The sequence below is a fragment of the Canis lupus genome, chromosome 18 (genome assembly GCF_048164855.1).
Source record: "Canis lupus baileyi chromosome 18, mCanLup2.hap1, whole genome shotgun sequence".
Lineage (NCBI taxonomy): Eukaryota > Metazoa > Chordata > Mammalia > Carnivora > Canidae > Canis > Canis lupus.
Window position 1 is genome coordinate 54,385,765 of NC_132855.1, and position 19,033 is coordinate 54,404,797.

General features: G+C 43.8%; 2 protein-coding genes and 1 long non-coding RNA gene across 4 annotated transcripts in view; 2 read left to right on the forward strand and 1 right to left on the reverse strand.

Moving 5' to 3' along the window:
* CPA4 (carboxypeptidase A4) overlaps positions 1 to 13,609 on the forward strand; it is a 27,053-nt gene extending 13,444 nt beyond the window's left edge. Inside the window, exons 8-11 of one of the 2 annotated variants that reach the window (XM_072784576.1) lie at positions 366 to 456; positions 1,888 to 2,087; positions 3,001 to 3,085; positions 13,390 to 13,609. In XM_072784576.1, the coding sequence (XP_072640677.1) occupies positions 366 to 456; positions 1,888 to 2,087; positions 3,001 to 3,085; positions 13,390 to 13,427 (414 nt within the window). In that variant the 3' untranslated portion in view covers positions 13,428 to 13,609. Of the gene's footprint in view, positions 1 to 365; positions 457 to 1,887; positions 2,088 to 3,000; positions 3,086 to 7,644; positions 7,919 to 13,389 lie in introns of those variants that run through there. The other variant, XM_072784575.1, reaches the window with a different exon arrangement.
* CPA5 (carboxypeptidase A5) overlaps positions 7,901 to 19,033 on the forward strand; it is a 37,560-nt gene continuing 26,427 nt past the window's right edge. The window contains exon 1 of the mRNA XM_072784573.1: positions 7,901 to 7,921. The gene's annotated coding sequence lies outside the window, so the exon portion shown is untranslated. The remainder of the gene's footprint in view (positions 7,922 to 19,033) is intronic.
* The window catches only part of LOC140609269 (uncharacterized), a 15,012-nt gene continuing 5,084 nt past the window's right edge, over positions 9,106 to 19,033 (reverse strand). Inside the window, exons 2-3 of the long non-coding RNA XR_012011172.1 lie at positions 15,074 to 15,197; positions 9,106 to 9,411 (exon numbers count right to left, since the gene is read on the reverse strand). This is a non-coding gene — a long non-coding RNA (uncharacterized lncRNA). The remainder of the gene's footprint in view (positions 9,412 to 15,073; positions 15,198 to 19,033) is intronic.

Sequence of the window (19,033 nt, forward strand, 5' to 3'; positions counted from 1 at the left end):
TTCCTGTCATGCCAGTGATCATTTGGGCATATGATGTCTGTCCTTTTTCCTGAAGCCAAAAATTATTCAGTGGGTTCAGGTGGTATCAGGCTGGTTTTTGCATTATAAAGTTCTCATTGGGGAGGGCATTTTGGGGGGAGTCCTTCTCTCTGAGCCAGAAGAGCTGAGCCTCCTTTCTCTGGGAGATGAGAGAAGACTGCTTAGTCAGTGAGGACTGGAGCCCTGATGAGCCTCTAAGCAGAGCTGCAAGCAGCTTGCCCCATCTGTGATGCCCGCCCCTTCATAGACCTCCAGAGAAAACCTTCACTCCTCCTGTGTCCTGACCCATCTCTGAATGTTTGTTCCCTACTTGGTGGACTTTTCAGAACCGATTATGGAGGAAGACACGGTCCTTAAATCCTGGAAGTGCCTGCGTTGGTGCTGATCCAAATAGAAATTGGAATGCTAGTTTTGCAGGTAGGTTGGGGAGGTGGTTTCCAAACCCTGCTGTCCCTGGGGAGCCTGGTCCTCAGGGCTCTGAGCTGGGGGCGGGGGGGGGGGGGGCCAGTTTCCAGGCTGGTTCCATTCCTGCTACGCTGAGAGACTTGGGCCAATCCCTTACGCTATGTCTTGGGCTTTTTTTTTTTGTTTTTAAAAAATTGAGGGGCGGGTAATTTTGGAAAAGAATTATTCAGCAATTCTTGTTCTCCTGAAAGAACACTAGTATTTTAAACACTGTTGTAGTCTTAGATATATAGATCCTTGGCTTCTGTCCTGGTCATCCCTGCTTCTCTTGGGCAAGTGACTGGGTGGGTGGAAGGGCTCCTGGTGGTAACTCAGAAGAGAGTGGTTAGTTCTGTTACCCTAACAGAGCAGATCGTGTGATGTGGTGAGGATTTGACCTCAGCAGTTTGCCCTTAGATGTGTCAGTGTGATACTCAGCCTTTTGAGGCCACGGAAAGGGCATGAGAATGAGGAGACCCCGGTTCTGAGATCTAGCTATCTACACATTATCCCTACAGTAGTGCCCACCAGGGGCCAACTGTTTTTCTGTGTGTTACCTTATTTTTTTTGTCTGACCCAGGGAGTGAGTTTTATTACCCGAAATGAGACTGTTGAGGCTCAGAGACAATCTCAGGAGCTTGTGGTCGGTCAAGAGTTGAGAGTCTAACCTCACCTTGCGGTTCCAGAACCCTGTAGGGCTCTCTTACTTTTCACAGCTGTGCTGGTGTCCTGCCTTTAATGTACTTTTACTTGCAAGCTTGCCTACCACATGGATTGTGGCAGGGAGAATAATGTGCCTGTGGAGAGGAGCTGTTAGAAATGTGGGAACTGAGGGCATCAGAGTTAAGTCAGATCTTCCCACAACTGGGGCCGTTTTACACACATGCCAAATACCTCAGGGAGCTATGTTGTGAAGTGGTACAGAAGGCAATATTTCTAAATACCTGTCAAATCCGAGACTTTAGCCACAACAATAGATTATTTTTGGCAGCGCTTAGCCATTAAGATCTGAACCAAGAGAATGAGTTGACACCAGAATAAATGGAGTCATTTTCATTATTAATTGGTATTCATATTAATTATCTAGAATACTTATTAATTACAAGTCATTGTCAAGTATGATATTAATTATTTATGACAACTGTTAGTGATGCACTACAAGGTCAATTCTATCCATTTAAAGGAGTCCTTCCAGTTTTCCTCCTCAGCTGTGGCGGATCCAGTACCCTTCCACTTCTGCACCCTCTCCACCATGTACACGTATCGCAGATCAGGCTCGTGGGAGGGCTTCTCATATTGACTTGTCCGTTGCCAGCACCTTCTGTCCTTCCTCTGGGTTGAGTGTCCTGCATTTCTGTTTCCTTGCCCATGGATTTATGTTTCTGTTTGGGCCATCCCCCACAGGAGAGGGAGCCAGTGACAACCCTTGCTCTGAAATATATCATGGACCCCATGCCAATTCGGAAGTAGAGGTGAAATCGGTGGTAGATTTCATCCAAGGACACAGGAATTTCAAATGCTTCATTGACTTGCACAGCTACTCACAGCTGCTGATGTATCCATATGGGTATACCATCAAAAAGGCCCCAGATGCTGATGAACTGGTGAGTGATGGGCTGCCTTCCACCTAGTAGTGGGCCTGCTTGGCCCTTGGATACTGCCACAGTGGTCGTTCTACAACTTCTAGGGAAAGTCCAGAAGCCTGGACTTATTTTATTAAGGGCCTGGTCTTCTCTCCCTGCCCTCAGACCTACTGGGGACAGGAAGAAGACAGTTCTCATTATTTCTGTATTTGCTGTCAGTTTCAAGAACTACACCTGATCCCTGCCTTTCCTTCTCAAATATTTTTCTGACCAAAATGCATTATGGACCCACCACTTGCCAAGAACTGTGGGTGTCATTGTGATGGGTATGAGAGAGGTTCTCCTCCTTCTGGTCAAGGTAGTTTAAGTAGGATGAAGGCTGCAGTCTCGGGATGCTCTGAGTCACATACAGTGACTTGCCCTAGGATGTGAACAGGCACTTATGATGCACTGGACTGGAGCAGAGCTGTCAGGGTGACTGCAGGTTTCTCCCTCCATGCTGGTCTGTTGGAGAGTACCCTCTGCCCAGGGCTGCAGCTGGCCTAGAAACCTTCCAGCAGATTCAGGGCTCATGCTAGGTGTGGGCTAGATTCTGGTCTCAAACAGGCACTCTGCATAGGGCACATCCATATATGGTGGTCCTGTCTCCACCTCCACTCTGGGAACACCCGACTCTTAGAAGGTTTTCTCTGGAACATACTTGGCCTTCTCGTGTGTTCACGAACATGACATTCCCATCCCTCAGGATAGGTGAAGATGGTAGCGTATTTACTAGATTGGGTTGGTATGCAGCCCTATGCATCTCTGTGCATCAGGCTTTGGAAGCTTGGGGGGAAGGGCCGAGAATCTTCCACACCACTGGCAGCACAGAACAGCTGTGGGATGTCAGGCTGTGGGATCCATTCCTTCTCACTCCACTGGTTCCCCCTTCTAGGACGAGGTGGCAAGGCGTGCAGCCAACGCTCTGGCTTCCCTGTCGGGCACTACATACCAAGTGGGTCCTACCTGTACCACTGTCTGTAAGTACCCACTGTATGTATTTATTTAGAAAATGCTTTGTGAGGAAAGTTGAAATAAAGTGGGAGAAGAGCTGCGAGTTAGGCTCACGGTTGTAGTCTGATTGCTTTTGTTGTTAGTGATGGACTGAATTTGCATCCAGTTTATGGGATGATAGCTGCTGTAGGTGGTCATCTCCCTCAGTACCATCACAACAGTCATGCTATCTGTCGTGTGCCTGTGCTGAGTGAAGTCCTGCTAGTATGCTGAAGTCTGGGTCCCTTATATTCCACGAAAGGTCCTGATAGAGTTTGTCAAAAATTCCTCAAGCCCAGGGTGCCCAGGTGGCTAAGTTCAGTAAGTGTCTGCCTTTGGCAAAGGTCATGATCCCAGGGTCCTGGGATTCTTGTTGGGCTTCCTGCTCAGTGGGGAGTCTGCTTCTCCCTCTTCCTCTGCAGCTCTCCCTGCTTGTGTTCTCTTTCTCTCTCTCATATAAATTAAGAAATCTTTAGAAAAAAATTCCTCAAGCCTATCATTCCATTTTAAAAGGAAACTCACATTTGGATAGACAGACCGAGGTGGTGGTAGTGGGGGTGGAGGAGATTCCCTCACCTTCCCATCAAAAATAAGCATGTGTTGGAGCATAGTGTGCTGTGAGCTGGGGTCCTCTGTGCAATGGTTAGCGTCAAGCCAAAAAAAAAAAAATCTCCCAAACAAAGACTATCAAGACTCCAAACCTGAAGGTGGTCTTTACCTTCAGTTACCTCATTACCTACAGTTTTAACCCCATTTTGAGGAAATACCCCTGCTTTGGTTTATCACTGAAGTGTTTCATCTGAGCATTTTACTCTGTTCCTATGAAGATACTTCCAGTTTCTTTATTCTAGGAGCCCTGATCTTTAAACTTAAAGATCAAATGGAAGAAGGTTATAATTTTCCGAGAGTCTAGCTATCAATAGGAAAAACAAACAAACAAACATGAACATGAGGAGCACGGTTCTGACACTTTTATTTTTTAAAGATTTTATTTATTTATTTGAGAGAGCACAAGCAGGAGGAGTGGCAGGCAGAGGGAGAGGGAAAAGCAGGATCCCCATTGAACAGGGAGCCAGACATGAGGCTCAATCCCAGAACTCTGGGATCATGACCTGAGCCGAAGGCAGGTGCTTCACCAACAGCCCTCTGGGGGCCCTGGTTCTGACACCTAGAGAGCGAGTGCATTCCTTTCTCTGCTAGTGCCTCCTCTGTAAGTAATGTTCTAACAGTCAGTCGGTCCACCCTTAGAGCCCCTGCAAACTTGCTGATATTTCTGTCCTCCTCCACACCCTAACTCTCCTATCCAATTGCTTCACCCTCAGCTCTCTGTTCCCTTCAGGCTTCCTCTTCTGGGAAGTTTCTCCATCCCCCGTCCTAGGTGCTCCTGTGTTCTCTGACCTCAGCAGTCTTGTCTGTGTTGCCTACACCTGATTTTGGTGTTTGTGTGGCTAATTGTGGCAACCATCCCTTAATAATTGATGGTTTATTATTATTAGTGTTGTTAAATGGGAACTTCTCAGAGAAGAAACACATCAGGAGAGTTTCTCCCTCCTCTGCCTCATTGGTGAGAACTGAGTTTAGGACTGCAGAGAGCTGAAGAGACTTGGTGAGAGTCCTTTGACGAGGCCCTCTCAAAAGGGCATTGTGGGTCACCACAGCCCTGGCTTTTGGATCAAATACCAGTTTAAAGTATGGCCTTGTCATCCCACATCAAATACATTTTTCCTAATGTAAGCTGTGCCAAAATCCGGAGATACTTGTTGGATTCCTGCAGAACAAGAGGAGGAAGGCTCTCTTGAGTGTTGTCCAGGAGATATAATATTTCCTAAGTCTTTCAAGAGTGCATCTTCTGTATTCTTTAAAGGTTTTGTCTACCCTCCTTGCTTTCTAAAAATGTAATCAATTTTTGTAGAATAACAGTCTGATTCCATGGATTATTGTATGTGCTACATGAATAGTTGATGTTTGTTCCTTCAAGTGCCAGACCTTTTCTTAGATTAACAATTTTTGCTGAAAATAATATTCAAAAGAATTTTACACTTCCTTGCCTTTTTAAACAAAGCATGTATAAGGGATTTAAGCTCCTTTCTTCATGACAGAGTGGCCTTCTGAACATTACTTGTTATGTCCTGAAGGCCTTCTGTGCTGTATTGCATTTTCAGTCCCTGTGCTGGACAGCCTTAAGCCCATTTTGCTTCTTTAATTCTTGTGTCTACTTTTTTAGAGTTTTCATGTTTCCTTCCCCTGGTCAGACTTCCTGCTTTTAGGCCCCCTGCCTCTAGAAGCACTCTCCTCTTCTCTTTAGTACTAAGGGCTTGGACACAAGTTCTTTGGGCTCATTTGACTTGTGGATAGATCGTTAGTAAGAAGGATGTTCATGACAGCACTGTTAGTCATAAAAGCCTAGTGAGCACCTAAATGTCTGTCAGTACAGTAATGAATAAAAACACATTTGGTGCATGCACACAATGAAACAGTATACCTCCATTAAATGAGTGAGGTGCATCTATATGTGCTAATAGGGAATAATCTTCAAATATTAATTATAAAAATAGTGTGGTTTTTATTTTATTTTAATTATCTATTATTTTTAAAGGATTTTATTTATTAGAGAGAGAGCATGAGAGGGAGTAAGCATTAGTGGAGGGGAGGGACAGAGGGAGAGAGAGAAGCAGACTCCCAGCTGAGCACCAAGCCCGAAATACAGTGTGTTTTTAATAGTATGTTCCCATTGATGTTAAAAGAGTAGCTAAACTGCAGTGCCTGGGTGGCTCAGTCAGTTAAGCATCTGCCTTTGGCTTGGGTCTTGATCTCGGGGTCCTGGGATCGAGCAGAGAGTCAGCTTCTCCCTCTGCTCCTCCCCCACCCTGTTCATACACTCTTTCTCTCTCAAATAAATAAATAAAATCTTTTAAAAAAAGTAGATAGACTTTGAGCAGGGACCCAAAAAAAGTGAAATGCAAGCACTTGATCACTTTGCTTGGCAAAGGACTTCTTGCCTCCTTCCTGAATTTAAAATGTGTTCTGAAATACTTGAGCTTGCCATATAAATAACCTCTAGAAACTTCTGGTGCCATTGTCTGTTTTTCATCCAGCATTTTCTCAGGGTAGAGAAGGACTCTGAGAACTGCACAAGAATTTCAGAGAGTATAGGAGAGTCTGTTTCATAACTTCAAAGGGCATGTCATCACAGTAGAAGCAGCATCTCTAGAAAAATCAAAAGTGCTATCATGAGAAACAACTCTCAAGAATGATGGGTAAATAAAAGGACCCATGTTTTCATTTAACAGACATGTACTATACTAAATGGACTGGAAGGAGGTTGAAGAAAGCATAGGCTTTTTTCAGCAGATGGACTTAGGTTTCAATTCCATTCCTGCCATTTTTTCTGTCTATATTTCCTTAGATAAATTACTCATTCTGAGCCTGGATTTCCTCATCTGAAAAACAAGGACAGTGATATCCACCTCACTGGGTTTTTAAAGATTAATGAGGTCATAAATGTAAACCTTCCAATATAAATAACTGGCTCATGGGAGATGTTCAATAAATGATAGGTGCTATTGACATCATTATTTTATCATTCAGTGTCATCCACACTTTGCACTTTTAGCCAGTTTCTGCTCTAGTAGAGTTTGGCTGGGAAGAAGCAGGAAAATGGGCCTCTTTACTTTCCCCAGCCTTTTGGCAAAGGGAATTCCCAAGGGCTATGCTTTCTTTCTCTCTGTGTATCAGTTATCTCTTGCTCTGTAAAAAAGTTATCCTAAAACTGAGCAGCCTAAAATAATAAACATTTATTTTCTTCCACTGTTTCTCTGGGGTAGGAATTCAAGAATGGCTTTACTGGGTGGCTCTGGCTTAGGGCCTCTCCTAAGGTTGCTGTCAAGGTGTCTTCTAGGGCTAGAGTCATTTAAAGGCTCGACTGGTCTGGAGGGGTCTGCTTCTCAGGTGGCTCACTGATGTGCTGAGTAGTGGCAGGAGGCCTCTGTTCTCTAACACCTAGACCTAGATATAGGACACTGACCATCCACACACCCTGATGCATGGCTTTCCCTAGAGCAAATGATCTACAAAAGAGCAAGGTGGAAGCCACAGTATTTATGATCTAGGCTTGGAGGTCACACACCATCATTTCTGCAGTCTCCTGTTAATTACCCAGGTCAGGGAAGCCCCACTTAGTGTTGGAGGGAACCACACAGGATGTGAAGACCAGGAGATAAGGATCATTGGGGCTGTCTCAGGGGCTGTCTATCACACTCTGTGAAGATTGGTTTTAAATGACCACAAGGAGTCTACACAGTGTGTTTAGTGGCAAGGTGGAAATAAGGATTTAAAAATCTCTTGGTTTGAGACTAATGAAGATGTTTGTCATATAGGACAGCATGAGACATATGGATCAGGCCAGTATTCATGTGTTGTAGGCCTCATGACCTTCAGAAAGAACTATAGATCCCTAAGAACAAGAGGCAGGCAGATCTCCTGACATCTGCCCATCTAACCCTGAAAGGAACTGGGATTTAAAGGTGTTTTCTTTTCTGACTTACAGATCCAGCTAGCGGGAGCAGTGTTGACTGGGCATATGACAATGGTATCAAGTATGCATTCACGTTTGAGTTGAGAGATACTGGGCACTATGGCTTCCTCCTGCCAGCCAACCAGATCATCCCCACTGCAGAGGAGACCTGGTTGGGCCTGAAGACCATCATGGAGCACGTGCGGGACAACCTCTACTAGATGAGGAGCCCCACTGTATCTCCAGTTACTTCTCCCCATGTATGCATGCTCGCTGAAGCCACTATTAAAGAGAGCTTCTTCTTTCACGTGTGAGTCAGAGCCCTCTGGCTTTGTGGGGAACACAGGTCAGCCCTTCTCCAGCTCTCATCCTGGAAGTTCATATATTTTTTTGGCGCACCTGAGAGAAGCACTCCTGCCCCGCTGCTGTGTTTTGGTCATGCTGTTTCACTGAGTCCTTTGTGTGCCCTTCCTTTCATGTCATTGGTTGGGCAGGCCACACTTAGGGGTCACTCCTTACTGGGTGGCACGTCTCTACCTCATTTTTAGAACAAAAAGATATTTAGGATGGTTCTCTAGCCTTGTCAAATCTATCCAGGCTGGTGACCTTGCTCTGCTGGGGCCTCACGGCAGATGCTGTCTGTGGGCAACAGTGCCTATCTTTGAGATCAGTCTCAGAGGTGACACAGAACTTCCTTTAATTTATCACACTCCTTCTTAAAACATATTTGTCTTTGAAAAATAAATGCTGTAGAGTTATCAGTAGAGGCCATCTTCCCTTTCTTTTGGTTTTTGTTTGGGGTCTGAACACAAAGAAGTGGATCATGTCTCATCACTGGGCTCCAGAGTCCCAGACATAACAATTCTGATCGCATTCTTCCCTTTGTTACACTGTGTAACTGGGATTCCAGAAGGGGATCTATGTCACTCTAGGTACTTCTCACCCAGGAACCTTTAATGAAGTGGTGATCTAATAGCAGGATTGCTAAATTATCCCCATCTGTCCTAATGGGCTCACCTCTACTTTGCCTTTTGAACCCACTTCAAAGATCTTGCCCTCACCCTACAGGTCCTAAATCACTCCTCTGGCCTGGATACTCTCACTGCTCTGGCACATTCCTGTTTGTGCTCTGTTGTACTTTGTGTTTCTGTCACCTGGCTCTTCTTTTGGTCTTTAAAGTCCTCTTATTCCATTTTGCATCCTGGACCATGAGCATCAAGATGGAGCAAGGATTCATCAGTCAGGCTTCTCTTGTTCCATTCCTCCTCAGCACATACCATCTGCCCTTTTTTTTTCCTTTTTTCAAACATGTCTGTAAATCTTATCCTCCTGCCTAGGATTTGTGCGGCATCTGGTGTGTGCTTATAAGCCAATAAATATTCAATATGAGTCTCACGATCATCTCCTATTCTTCACCTTCACCTGAATGGAACCAAGCCATGGTTTTGAATATGCAGCTCTTTATAATGTCAAAAGTCAATTTTAATCCCTGTCTGTATCGCATGATATGTAGGAAGGCCTTCTCTCCATCAGGCCGAGGAGCCTCCAGGGCAGTGTTACCTTGGTGACTACACTCTGGTCCTGGGTGTAGTTCTTAGGTTTTCAGCTCAGGAGCTTGATATTCTCAGTGTCCATGTTGATTAGACTCAGGGATGCTGACTCACGCCCACAGAGCTCAGATGAGGCAGATGATAAAATCAGAATACGGATTTATTAATTTACATCATGGCATGTAACTGTTTAGTGGATTGGATCCTCACGTCGGTCTGCACAGTACATTCTCTCCCTGTAGGCGAGATACTGGGAAGCCAAATTATAATCAGAAGGTTGTTTAGTGAGCGGGGCGTCAGAGCAAGGAAAGTTAATTACAGTCTATGATTAGAATTTTTAATGGTATCCAGCTCTAATAGCATGATATATCCAATTCTTTAACCAGAACACACCTGCCAGCCAGCCAGCCAGCTGGTCGCTTGCGCTGGCTAGTCAAGGTTGCCTTGGACTGAATACCCCAGTAGGCATTGCAGTGCTTGCTTCTGTGACTTGCCTGTAACCTGGCTCTATTTGTAGACCTCCTCACCTCCAAGACTGAGATTGTCCTTTAGATCCCTTGAGAGAAAGATTTCTTAAACAATACATCAAAAGCCATAAAGAGAATATCTGTAACTATAATAAAATTAAGAGCTTCTGTTCAGTAAAAAACACATAAAGAAAGTGAAGAGAAAAAAAAAAGAAAGTGAAGAGTAAAGTTATAAACTAGAAGCTATTCACTATATTCATAATACACACAACAAAGGGCATATGAAGAACTCCTACGACCAATAAGGAAAGCACAAATAACCAAGAGAAAATGGACAAAAGCCATGAGCAAGCATTCACAGAAGAGGAAACAGGTGTATCTGGTAAACATGAAGAGAGATGGTTACTGAGCAAGGATGTACAAGTCAAGACTGCAATGAGATGCCATTTTATTCTCTTTCGATTTACAAAAACCAAAACATTGGAGAGGAGGTGGATGATAGGATCTCTTACACATTATTGGTGGGCATATGAGTTCATAAAACCACTTAGGAAAATAGTTTGGCATTACCTTCTAAAGTTCACACCATATGGTCTAGCTATTTCACCCCAGGCATAAACCCAAGAAATTCTTACACACATACAACAGGAGACATATAAGAGAATGTGCACAGCAACACTGTTCATAATAGCAAAAACCTAAAAACAACTCCAAAGTCCACCAGTGGAAGAATGGGTGAATAAAGTATGGTATTTTCACATACTGAAATATTATACAACAGTCAAAATTTAATGATTTCCTTTCTAGTAAGTTCCAAATAACTGAACAGAATATAACTAATAATTCCTTTTCAGAAAGACATACAAAATTTGATAAAACTGTATAGAAAGGGAAGAAGGATAGGATACATGCTCAGACCCCTTTTCCTGTTCAAGTGCACCGATTCCCAGCTGCTATGAGTGTTGGCTGCCAACAGCTCAAGGCTCCCTCCCTCTCTGGAGAATTGCTGTTAGCCAAATAGAAGCTGACTCACACAGGAAGCTATGCACATGCTTTCTCTATATCACCTCCCCAAATGTCAGCCAATTGACTGACTAACTTGGGGGCGCAAGCAGCTAATCTTTTGCCTTAATGTAGGGTCACACTGTGGTGCAGTGTGGGCTGCAGAGCTCTGAATACCTTTTCCAGCTGATTTCACATTCTTACTTAGCTTTTTTCCCCTGTCTTGTCCTGCTTCCCCAACTCCCCTTCTCCTGAGAACTCCCTCAATAAATCACCTAAACAAGAATCCCATCTCAAGCTCTGCTTCTAGGGAAATGGACTTAAGACAATAGGAAGTGAAGAGCCTGGGATTCTGAATGATGATTACCTTAGATGGGAAGAGACAGGAGGTGAAATAGGGGCCAGGGTTCTATGGTTAGATTCAGGTTCTGTTTTTTCGGGTATTTATTACCTAATTAAAAACAAAACGAAACAAACTCTAACTCGATAGCTACATAAATCATAAGAGAGAGCATGGATCAATGATGAGCATGCCATTACCCGAGGATTATGATTAACCTATTTCTATGGACTTGAAATCTAGTTATTAAAATGTTCATAAAGGAGGGGATCCCCCTTTATGGGTGGGATTGGGTTTGGCAGGCGCCAAACCACTCAGTGGTTTGGCGCCTGCCTTTGGCCCAGGGCGAGATCCTGGAGTCCCGGGATCAACTCCCGCATCAGGCTTCAGGTGTGGAGCCTGCTTCTCCCTCTGCCTGAATCTCTGCCTCTCTCTCTCTCTCTCTCTCTCTGTGTGTGTGTCTATCATAAATAAATAAATTTTAAAAAATGTTCATAAAGGTACAGATTTTAACAGAGAAAATGTTTTACTATTCCGTATGCATTTATTGAGGGTCTAGTGTGTGCCAGGGACAGTTTTAGATGCTGGCAGTGGATTGGCAAACAAGAAGACAAAATTCCTTCTTGCATGGAATTTCATTGTAGTTGGAGAGACAAAGTACTCAAGAAAACAAATTAAAAATTTTAATTTAGTTAATAAGAGCTGCCATAAATAAAAAAAACCTTGCTGCTGGAAGGACCAAGATGTGTGGTGGTGGGGCCTCTTGATTGGAAAAGTTAGAGAAGATGGTGTTTGGGCTTGTGGTATAAAATTACTCTTAACACTCTTCTTTGTATTCTTTTTGTACTACCCAAACCATATGAAAAGTGTAGGTTATATGTTATTATCCCCATGTTACAAGTGGAAAATCTTTTTTTTTTTTTTTTTTAGTATTTATTTATGATAGTCACACAGAGAGAGAGAGGCAGAGGCACAGGCAGAGGGAGAAGCAGGCTCCATGCACCGGGAGCCCGACGTGGGATTAGATCCCCGGTCTCGAGGATCGCACCTTGGGCCAAAGGCAGGCACCAAACTGCTGCGCCACCCAGGGATCCCAACAAGTGGAAAATCTCCAGAGCACTGTGTTTCTTGCCTAAGACAAATACTATTTTCTGTTCTCTAAGTGAAGACCCCACCGAAAAAGAGAAAATTTGAGCTGTAAACATTCATGGACACAAGTTAAATTTCCGAAACATGCTTAAGCTTGAAAGGCTTTCTTTTTTTTTTTAAATTTTTATTTATTTATGATAGTCACACACACACAGAGAGAGAGAGAGAGAGAGAGGCAGAGACATAGGCAGAGGGAGAAGCAGGCTCCATGCACCAGGAGCCTGATGTGGGATTCGATCCCGGGTCTCCAGGATCACGCCCTGGGCCAAAGGCAGGCGCTAAACCGCTGCACCACCCAGGGATCCCTGAAAGGCTTTCATACCTCATCCAATCAGTCTCTATGAATTTTTTTACTATTAAGGATACTGATGAGGATAGAAAAGAGATTGATAGAAATCCATTGATAATGGAAATTGATAGAAATCCATTGATAATGGAAAAAGTATTCTGAGGGTTTTTTTTTTTTTTTTTTTTCCAGTACTGGGGGTGGGAATGGTGTTTGCTGAACCTTTCCCAAGTCTTACACCTAGTCTTGTTGGTGTCCAAAAAAAGACCTCTATGACATAGCTGACAGGGTGAGGGATACAATCCATGGCTATCGATGAGATTAGCTGTCATCTCTGTGCTGCCCACTTGAAATCAGAGCCACCCGTTGAACTGCAGCCCCCTGAGGACTGACAGACAACAACATCCACTTCTGTCTTATGGGTTATAAAATGGTGAAGAGCAGCAGGATAGCCCAACTCTTTCGCTTGGCCGTGTGTCCTTGGGCCTTGCTATAATCTCTGGGAGGTCCAGTTTCCTTTTATTTAAAATGAGAATAATGGTACTATTTATAATAGCAAGAGAATCAAGAGATTCTCAATAAATCAGGAGAAATTAGTATGCTGAGTATAAAGGTATGAAGCACCTTATCTGGCAACAGAAGTTCTCAATGTGTGTTAGCTTGAATTATCATTCTCACCAAGTGGTAGACATTCATTTATGGATCAGGTGGTTGGCATTTCCCCTTATTGCCTTTAGATTTTTCATGAGACTCAATGGCAAAGATCTCAACAGTTCCCAGAAAAGTGCTCGTTGGATGCTAAGTCATTTTTAGTATTACTTGAGTTTTGAAATATTGGTGTTCTTTCTTTGAGAGTGTTCCCATGTTAAGTAATATTGATGCCCCTTTCCTGGGTTAATACAAAGGATTGTTGCCTGAAACCTTCACAGGTCCAGCTTTCAAGCAGGACCATCAAGTCTATGGGGTCACCTTTGATTTTTACAGGTGCTGGGAAGACCCTGCTGTACATCTGTTGCGAATGAAGTCGAGGGTATGTTCTAGCTCTGGAATGTCCTATATAGGTTGCACTTCTTTTATGTCACTATACTAGGACCAACTATGAAGAGCCATCTGTATTGTTATCATCATCATCCTTATCTTTCTGTTTGATGAATTTTGGACCTTTGCCAAACCACACAGCTTGTAATATAAATTCACTCCACTATTTGTATTGAGCCTTAAATCATGAACACCAGCTGTTTCTCGTATTTGAAGTAAAGCTCCAGGTGTATTGGGGGGCATCCAGAGAGCACAGTTTTTTTCTCCTCAACAATGTATGGGTACTCTGGTGTGGCTGGGCAACTTGCTCCTTTAATGTGAAAAGTGAATCTCGTAGTTTTGGGGGGGGGGGTCTTGGTTTTTGTTTTGTTTTGTTTTTTGTTTTTTTAATCTCCTACAAGGTGAGTTCAGCAGCTAGTGAATATTTGTTGATTTGATTTGCTGCAGGGGCAGCAAGTTAACAATTGCATAAGCCATACTTTCAACAAGTTCAGGCAGCAGAAAAAGAGTACTTTTTCTGACCAATCAGTGGAATTCTGGAAAGCAGTTTGGAATGCATGTGCCTAAATTCTACGAGAGATAGAGCATAAATTACACCTTCAGAGATAAGAAAGACTTGATATTGGTTACATTGCTTGAATTTTTCTAATGATTTATAGTTTTAAAATGCTTTTATAGATACTGGATAATTAAATTATCACAACCACCTGGTGATATATGCAGGATGGCTATTACTATTCCTGTTTGATGAGGAATCTGAGTTTTAAAGAGGTGAAGTAACATGCCCACAGATGGAAATGATTAAGCAGATTTTCAGGATTAGCCCTTATAGGTTGTTGCTTAGGAAGTAATTTGAATACCTTTAAAATGCACAGCTTTCCTCTAGCCCTTCTGATCTCACACCCCTATATTATCTGCCTGGCTCCTGAAAGCCATGTTTCCCATTTTGCGGTGATAAGAGGAGATGCAGCGCTCTTCTCTGGCTGCCCCGGCTGGCTGATGACGACCACAGTTGAGGGGCATTGCATGTGGTTCCTGTGGGTCTGCCTTTCTTGTACCCGTGCCTGAGATTGCCATTCAGGCAAATCATAGGGTATTGTTTTAATTATTATAAAATATCTAGAATGGGCCCCAAACACTATTTCCATGCTTTAGGCCTTTAGGCCCTTTCATAGGAGTTAGACAACCCATAGAACCACCAAACCCCATCTTTAACTATTAGCCTCTCAAAATTTGGATGACAAAATGTCTCCTCTCAACAAGCAAATAGATATATTCTTCTTAAGTATTTAAACAACTTGGACTAACCTTAGGAGATCATTAACCTGGATTTGGGGCTTATAATTTTCTCAAGGGCAGAGCCAAGGTTTTATTTATTTTGGATCACCAGCGCCTAAGCATATACTGATGCATCATAAAGATACACTGAATGGGGGATCCCTGGGTGGCGCAGTGGTTTGGCGCCTGCCTTTGGCCCAGGGCGCGATCCTGGAGACCCGGGATTGAATCCCACATCAGGCTCCCGGTGCATGGAGCCTGCTTCTCCCTCTGCCTATGTCTCTGCCTCTCTCTCTCTCTCTCTCTGTGTGACTATCATAAAAAAAAAAAAAAAGATACACTGAATGAATACCTGCAGTGGTGTCAATTTCACATCTGATCCAAAAGCAGCCCGGTGTTTTCTTTCCACTTAGTTAACTGTCTGAGGCCAGCTGCCTTCCTCAGCTCTGAGTACATTGCCACGGCATTGTTCTTTTCTGATGGATATGGGAAACACACAGGTCAGGGAAAGCAAAGCCCTGCTGCTCCAATTTCAGCAAATCTCTGTTAGAAAACTCAGAGACTTCCAGGCCCAGTGGAAAAGGAAGGATGACCTATCTCATCATCGTGAAGTGGTATTTCTAAAAACTCTTTCAGAGGCCGCTGTTGGTGGACAGGTATTAACTTGTTAAGGGGGCATGTCAAAGAAAAAGGCACCAGATCTTCCTTCCTCCCTCCCTCTTGCCCCAGGGCCATCAGTAGGATCAATATTTAAGGGGCATGTTTCTCTGTGTCCTCAGGCTCCCTGGTGCCTGGCAGGTCTAGGGGCCTTCCATTTGCCCTGGAAAATAAATGAGGGACTTATGTAGCCAAAAAGATATTTGATCAGGCTGGATAGTGGACATGTTGCTAGGTTGGGGAAGGCCTGGTAACGAATTGCACTGGCCCTTGGGAAAGGGTGTTTCCCCTCCTTGCCAGGGCTGCAGGGTGGCAGAAGGGTATAGGTGCCTGCTCCAAGGCCTCAGAGGCATCACAACCTTTAGAAATGAAACCAGGAGAAGCCCCTGGGTGGTGGAGTCGGTTAAGCATCTGACTCTTGGTTTCTGCTGGGGTTGTGATCTCAGGGTTGTGAGATGGAGCCCTGTGTGGTGTCCCACACTTAACACGGAGGCTGCTTGAAACTCTCTCCTGCTCTTTGTGCCCCATCCCCCTCGCTCTCTTTCTCTCTCTCTCAAAAAAAAAAAAAAAAGTAGGAGATTAGGAAAAGGCAGTCCAGACATACTTCCCTTACTCCTAATAGGAGAAATAGTAACAAGTTGATCAGTGTTTTCCGGAGTCGCTCAAACTCGATGGGGCTTTTCCTCCAGCAATATCAGGATTTTACTTTTTATTTCTCTGACACTTGGATCCAAATCTGTGGACTGTTCCCTAACTTACCTTCATCAATATATGAGCAACATAAGGTTCAGAGTAAAGTTGTTGCTTAGGACCTAATGGCTGGCCCTGTGTTCTAAATCTGTTTTTCAAGTGTCTGTCAGTTTCTCACGATCTCAACACCCGGGAGTATTTCTGTGGTCCTGAGAAAGGATAGGCTTCACTCTTATTGCAAGACCCATTTCTAGAGGCAGGCTGCCTTCTCCTTTCAGACGTGATAAATTCCTGAACATGTATGTACATAAAGCCCACAGTATGAAAGTCTAGCAGGAGACACAGACTACAATGAGAACTATATTTCCAGTGAGCCAGCACCTTTCTACTCAGAGCTGAATGCCAAAATCAGGCTATACCAGGAAGCTTGTCACCATCTCTGTTCTTGCTCTGACCCTACTGAATCAGAATCTGCATTGCACGTCATATACCCAACAAAGTTTTGGAAGCAGCAAGCTAAACATAAATACTACTCATTACTCCTCACCTCATAATCTTTTGGACAGGCGGTTGCCATCCTGCCTATGCATGAGAATCACCTGGGGGCTTTCGTAAACTACTGATGCTTGAGTGGTTACAATAGTCTGGGATCGGTTACAACAGTCTCTGGACGTTGGTTCTATAAAAATCTGCCCAGAGATTTTTGGGGCAGCTGAGGCAGAGGACCACTGTTTTAAACCCAATCTCCAGTGCCATCTCTGCAGTGTCCTCTGTGACAGTCGGGAGACAATTCTCCATGGATCTCTTACGTTTCTGCATGTCCAGATCATACCAGATTCGAAGAACAGACATCATAAAAGATTTCGGGTTCCTCCCCTCACGGTTCCTCCTGTGTAATTCCTCCTACTGCCTGTCCAGATATCGCCTGGCCTTCTTCTTGGAAAATGGGGCCCGAGGTCCTGGCACAAATTACATGCATTGCTATGAATAACAAAGTCCTTTGTCTCTGGCCTGGGATTTTGGTTTCTTCTGCCAGCGTCCATGAGATTGTGGCACGCCAATGTATCAGCTTGAAGGTAGGACACAATCTTCAAGCTTTCACGGTTCCTGACAACATAATAATAATAGTTTCGTTCTCTTGACCAAATCAATACCTCGCTACCTGGATTGATCCAGCGAATGTCCAGGTGAGGCTATTTCCTTCCAGAATGTTTACCTCCATCCTTAGCTCAGTTTGCATCAGATTTACCTCAATTGTTTAATCACGGGTGCTAATAATTTTGGTTTACATTTGCCACCAGTTTTTACAAAATGTGGGCAAAATGCACAACACTGCTGTTTAGATGAAACCAAAAAAGATGTGAAGCTACACTGGCAGACCGCCCCCACCCCCCGCCCCCTCACCTGTGGTCCTCCTATTGGTGTACAGAAGTCTGCTGCCGCAGAAGAGACTGTATTCAGTATACACAGGAATGTCCCCAAATAATTGATGTCCGTCAAAGAGAGCCTGAAGTTAACATGCACCCAGCATTTGTTTAAAATTCTTGATCCCAAAGGCCTGCCAGAGGAAGAAGGAACTGACTCCTTGTGACAAAAAGGAATGGCAAAGATGAAAATCCCCACCAGATACCAGGTTCCAAAAAGAGAACCTTGATGATAGCAGTGCTCAAAAAGCAGCTACCCCCCCCCATAGTACATTGATATCAACGACAGTGAAATTCTTTGATGTCTGTCAACATTGATTTAAATAAATTTTAATCAAAAAATCAGATTTTGCCATTCAACACAATGTAAGAGGAGAGGCACTGTAGAAACAAAAGCATGACAGTGTGAGGCTTTTCAAAATAAATCAGTTCCTGAGTATTAGGCCATTATTCTTCAGATTTTTTTAATCCTGCACCCCTTTAATGAAAAAATTGTTAACATGTCACACTCAACATACATTATTACATATTTATAAATTCCGTGTAAATACTGTTGTACTCATGTATTTTATAAAACACAAAAATTGAAATAAAAAAGGATGAGACAAAAGTACACAAAAGTCTTAATTATTTCTTTCCTCCCCCCAATAGGAGTGAATGCTTCACTTTGGAGATGATTGAATTTGATTGGAGTGCTTCTAATACCTGTCTCTGAGCTATATTTTTTATTTTTTAAAAGATTTATTTATTTGAGAGAGAGAGTGTGTGTGTGTGTGTAAGAGAGAGAGAGTGCAGGGAGGGGCAGAAGGAGAGAGAGAATCCTCAAGCAGACTCCTGCTGATTGCAGAGCCCTACATGGGGCTCGGCTTGATCCCATGACCCCAAGATCACCACCTAAGCAGAAATCAAGAGTTGGACACACAACCAACTGAGCCACCCAGGTGACCCAGTGAGGTATATCTTTAAATATAAAAGAGACAATTCAGTGAGAACACTTGCTCTATGGAACCTTGTAGTCCCCCCAAACCTATTATTATTATTATTTTGGCCCTTTCCAGAAAGTTTGCTGTCCCTTGACAGGGAAAATGTCGGGTCATATTCCCTTTCTTCCACATGGTAGGGACTTCATAAGCTCCTCACAGGGCCGTATAGATAGCACTATAGTCCAAGAGACTGGCCCTGTCTGTAGCTGCACCCAAAGAGTAGGAAGTGACTTCTTGGGTGGTGGTTGCCAACCTTCCATGTTGCTGGGAGCAGGCTCTTGGGCTGTAGTCTTGGCATCTCACAGTGATCATTAGCTAGGTTCTGGGAGACCAGACCCTCAGCCACAGGGTGGTGAGAACTGTGGGCTGGAAGCCAGAGCATGTCATTGGGGAAACCCTCAGCCTTATAGACACTAGGTGGAAACAGGTGGGAGCTCAGTGTTCCCTTAGGAGTTGGCTGGACCAGTAGGGAAGAAAGTGGGTGTAGTGCAGTTGGCAGGAGGCCAGCTGGGTGCCCAGTTGAAGGCAGCCATGTAGCAGAGTGGCCTAAGAAGCTGT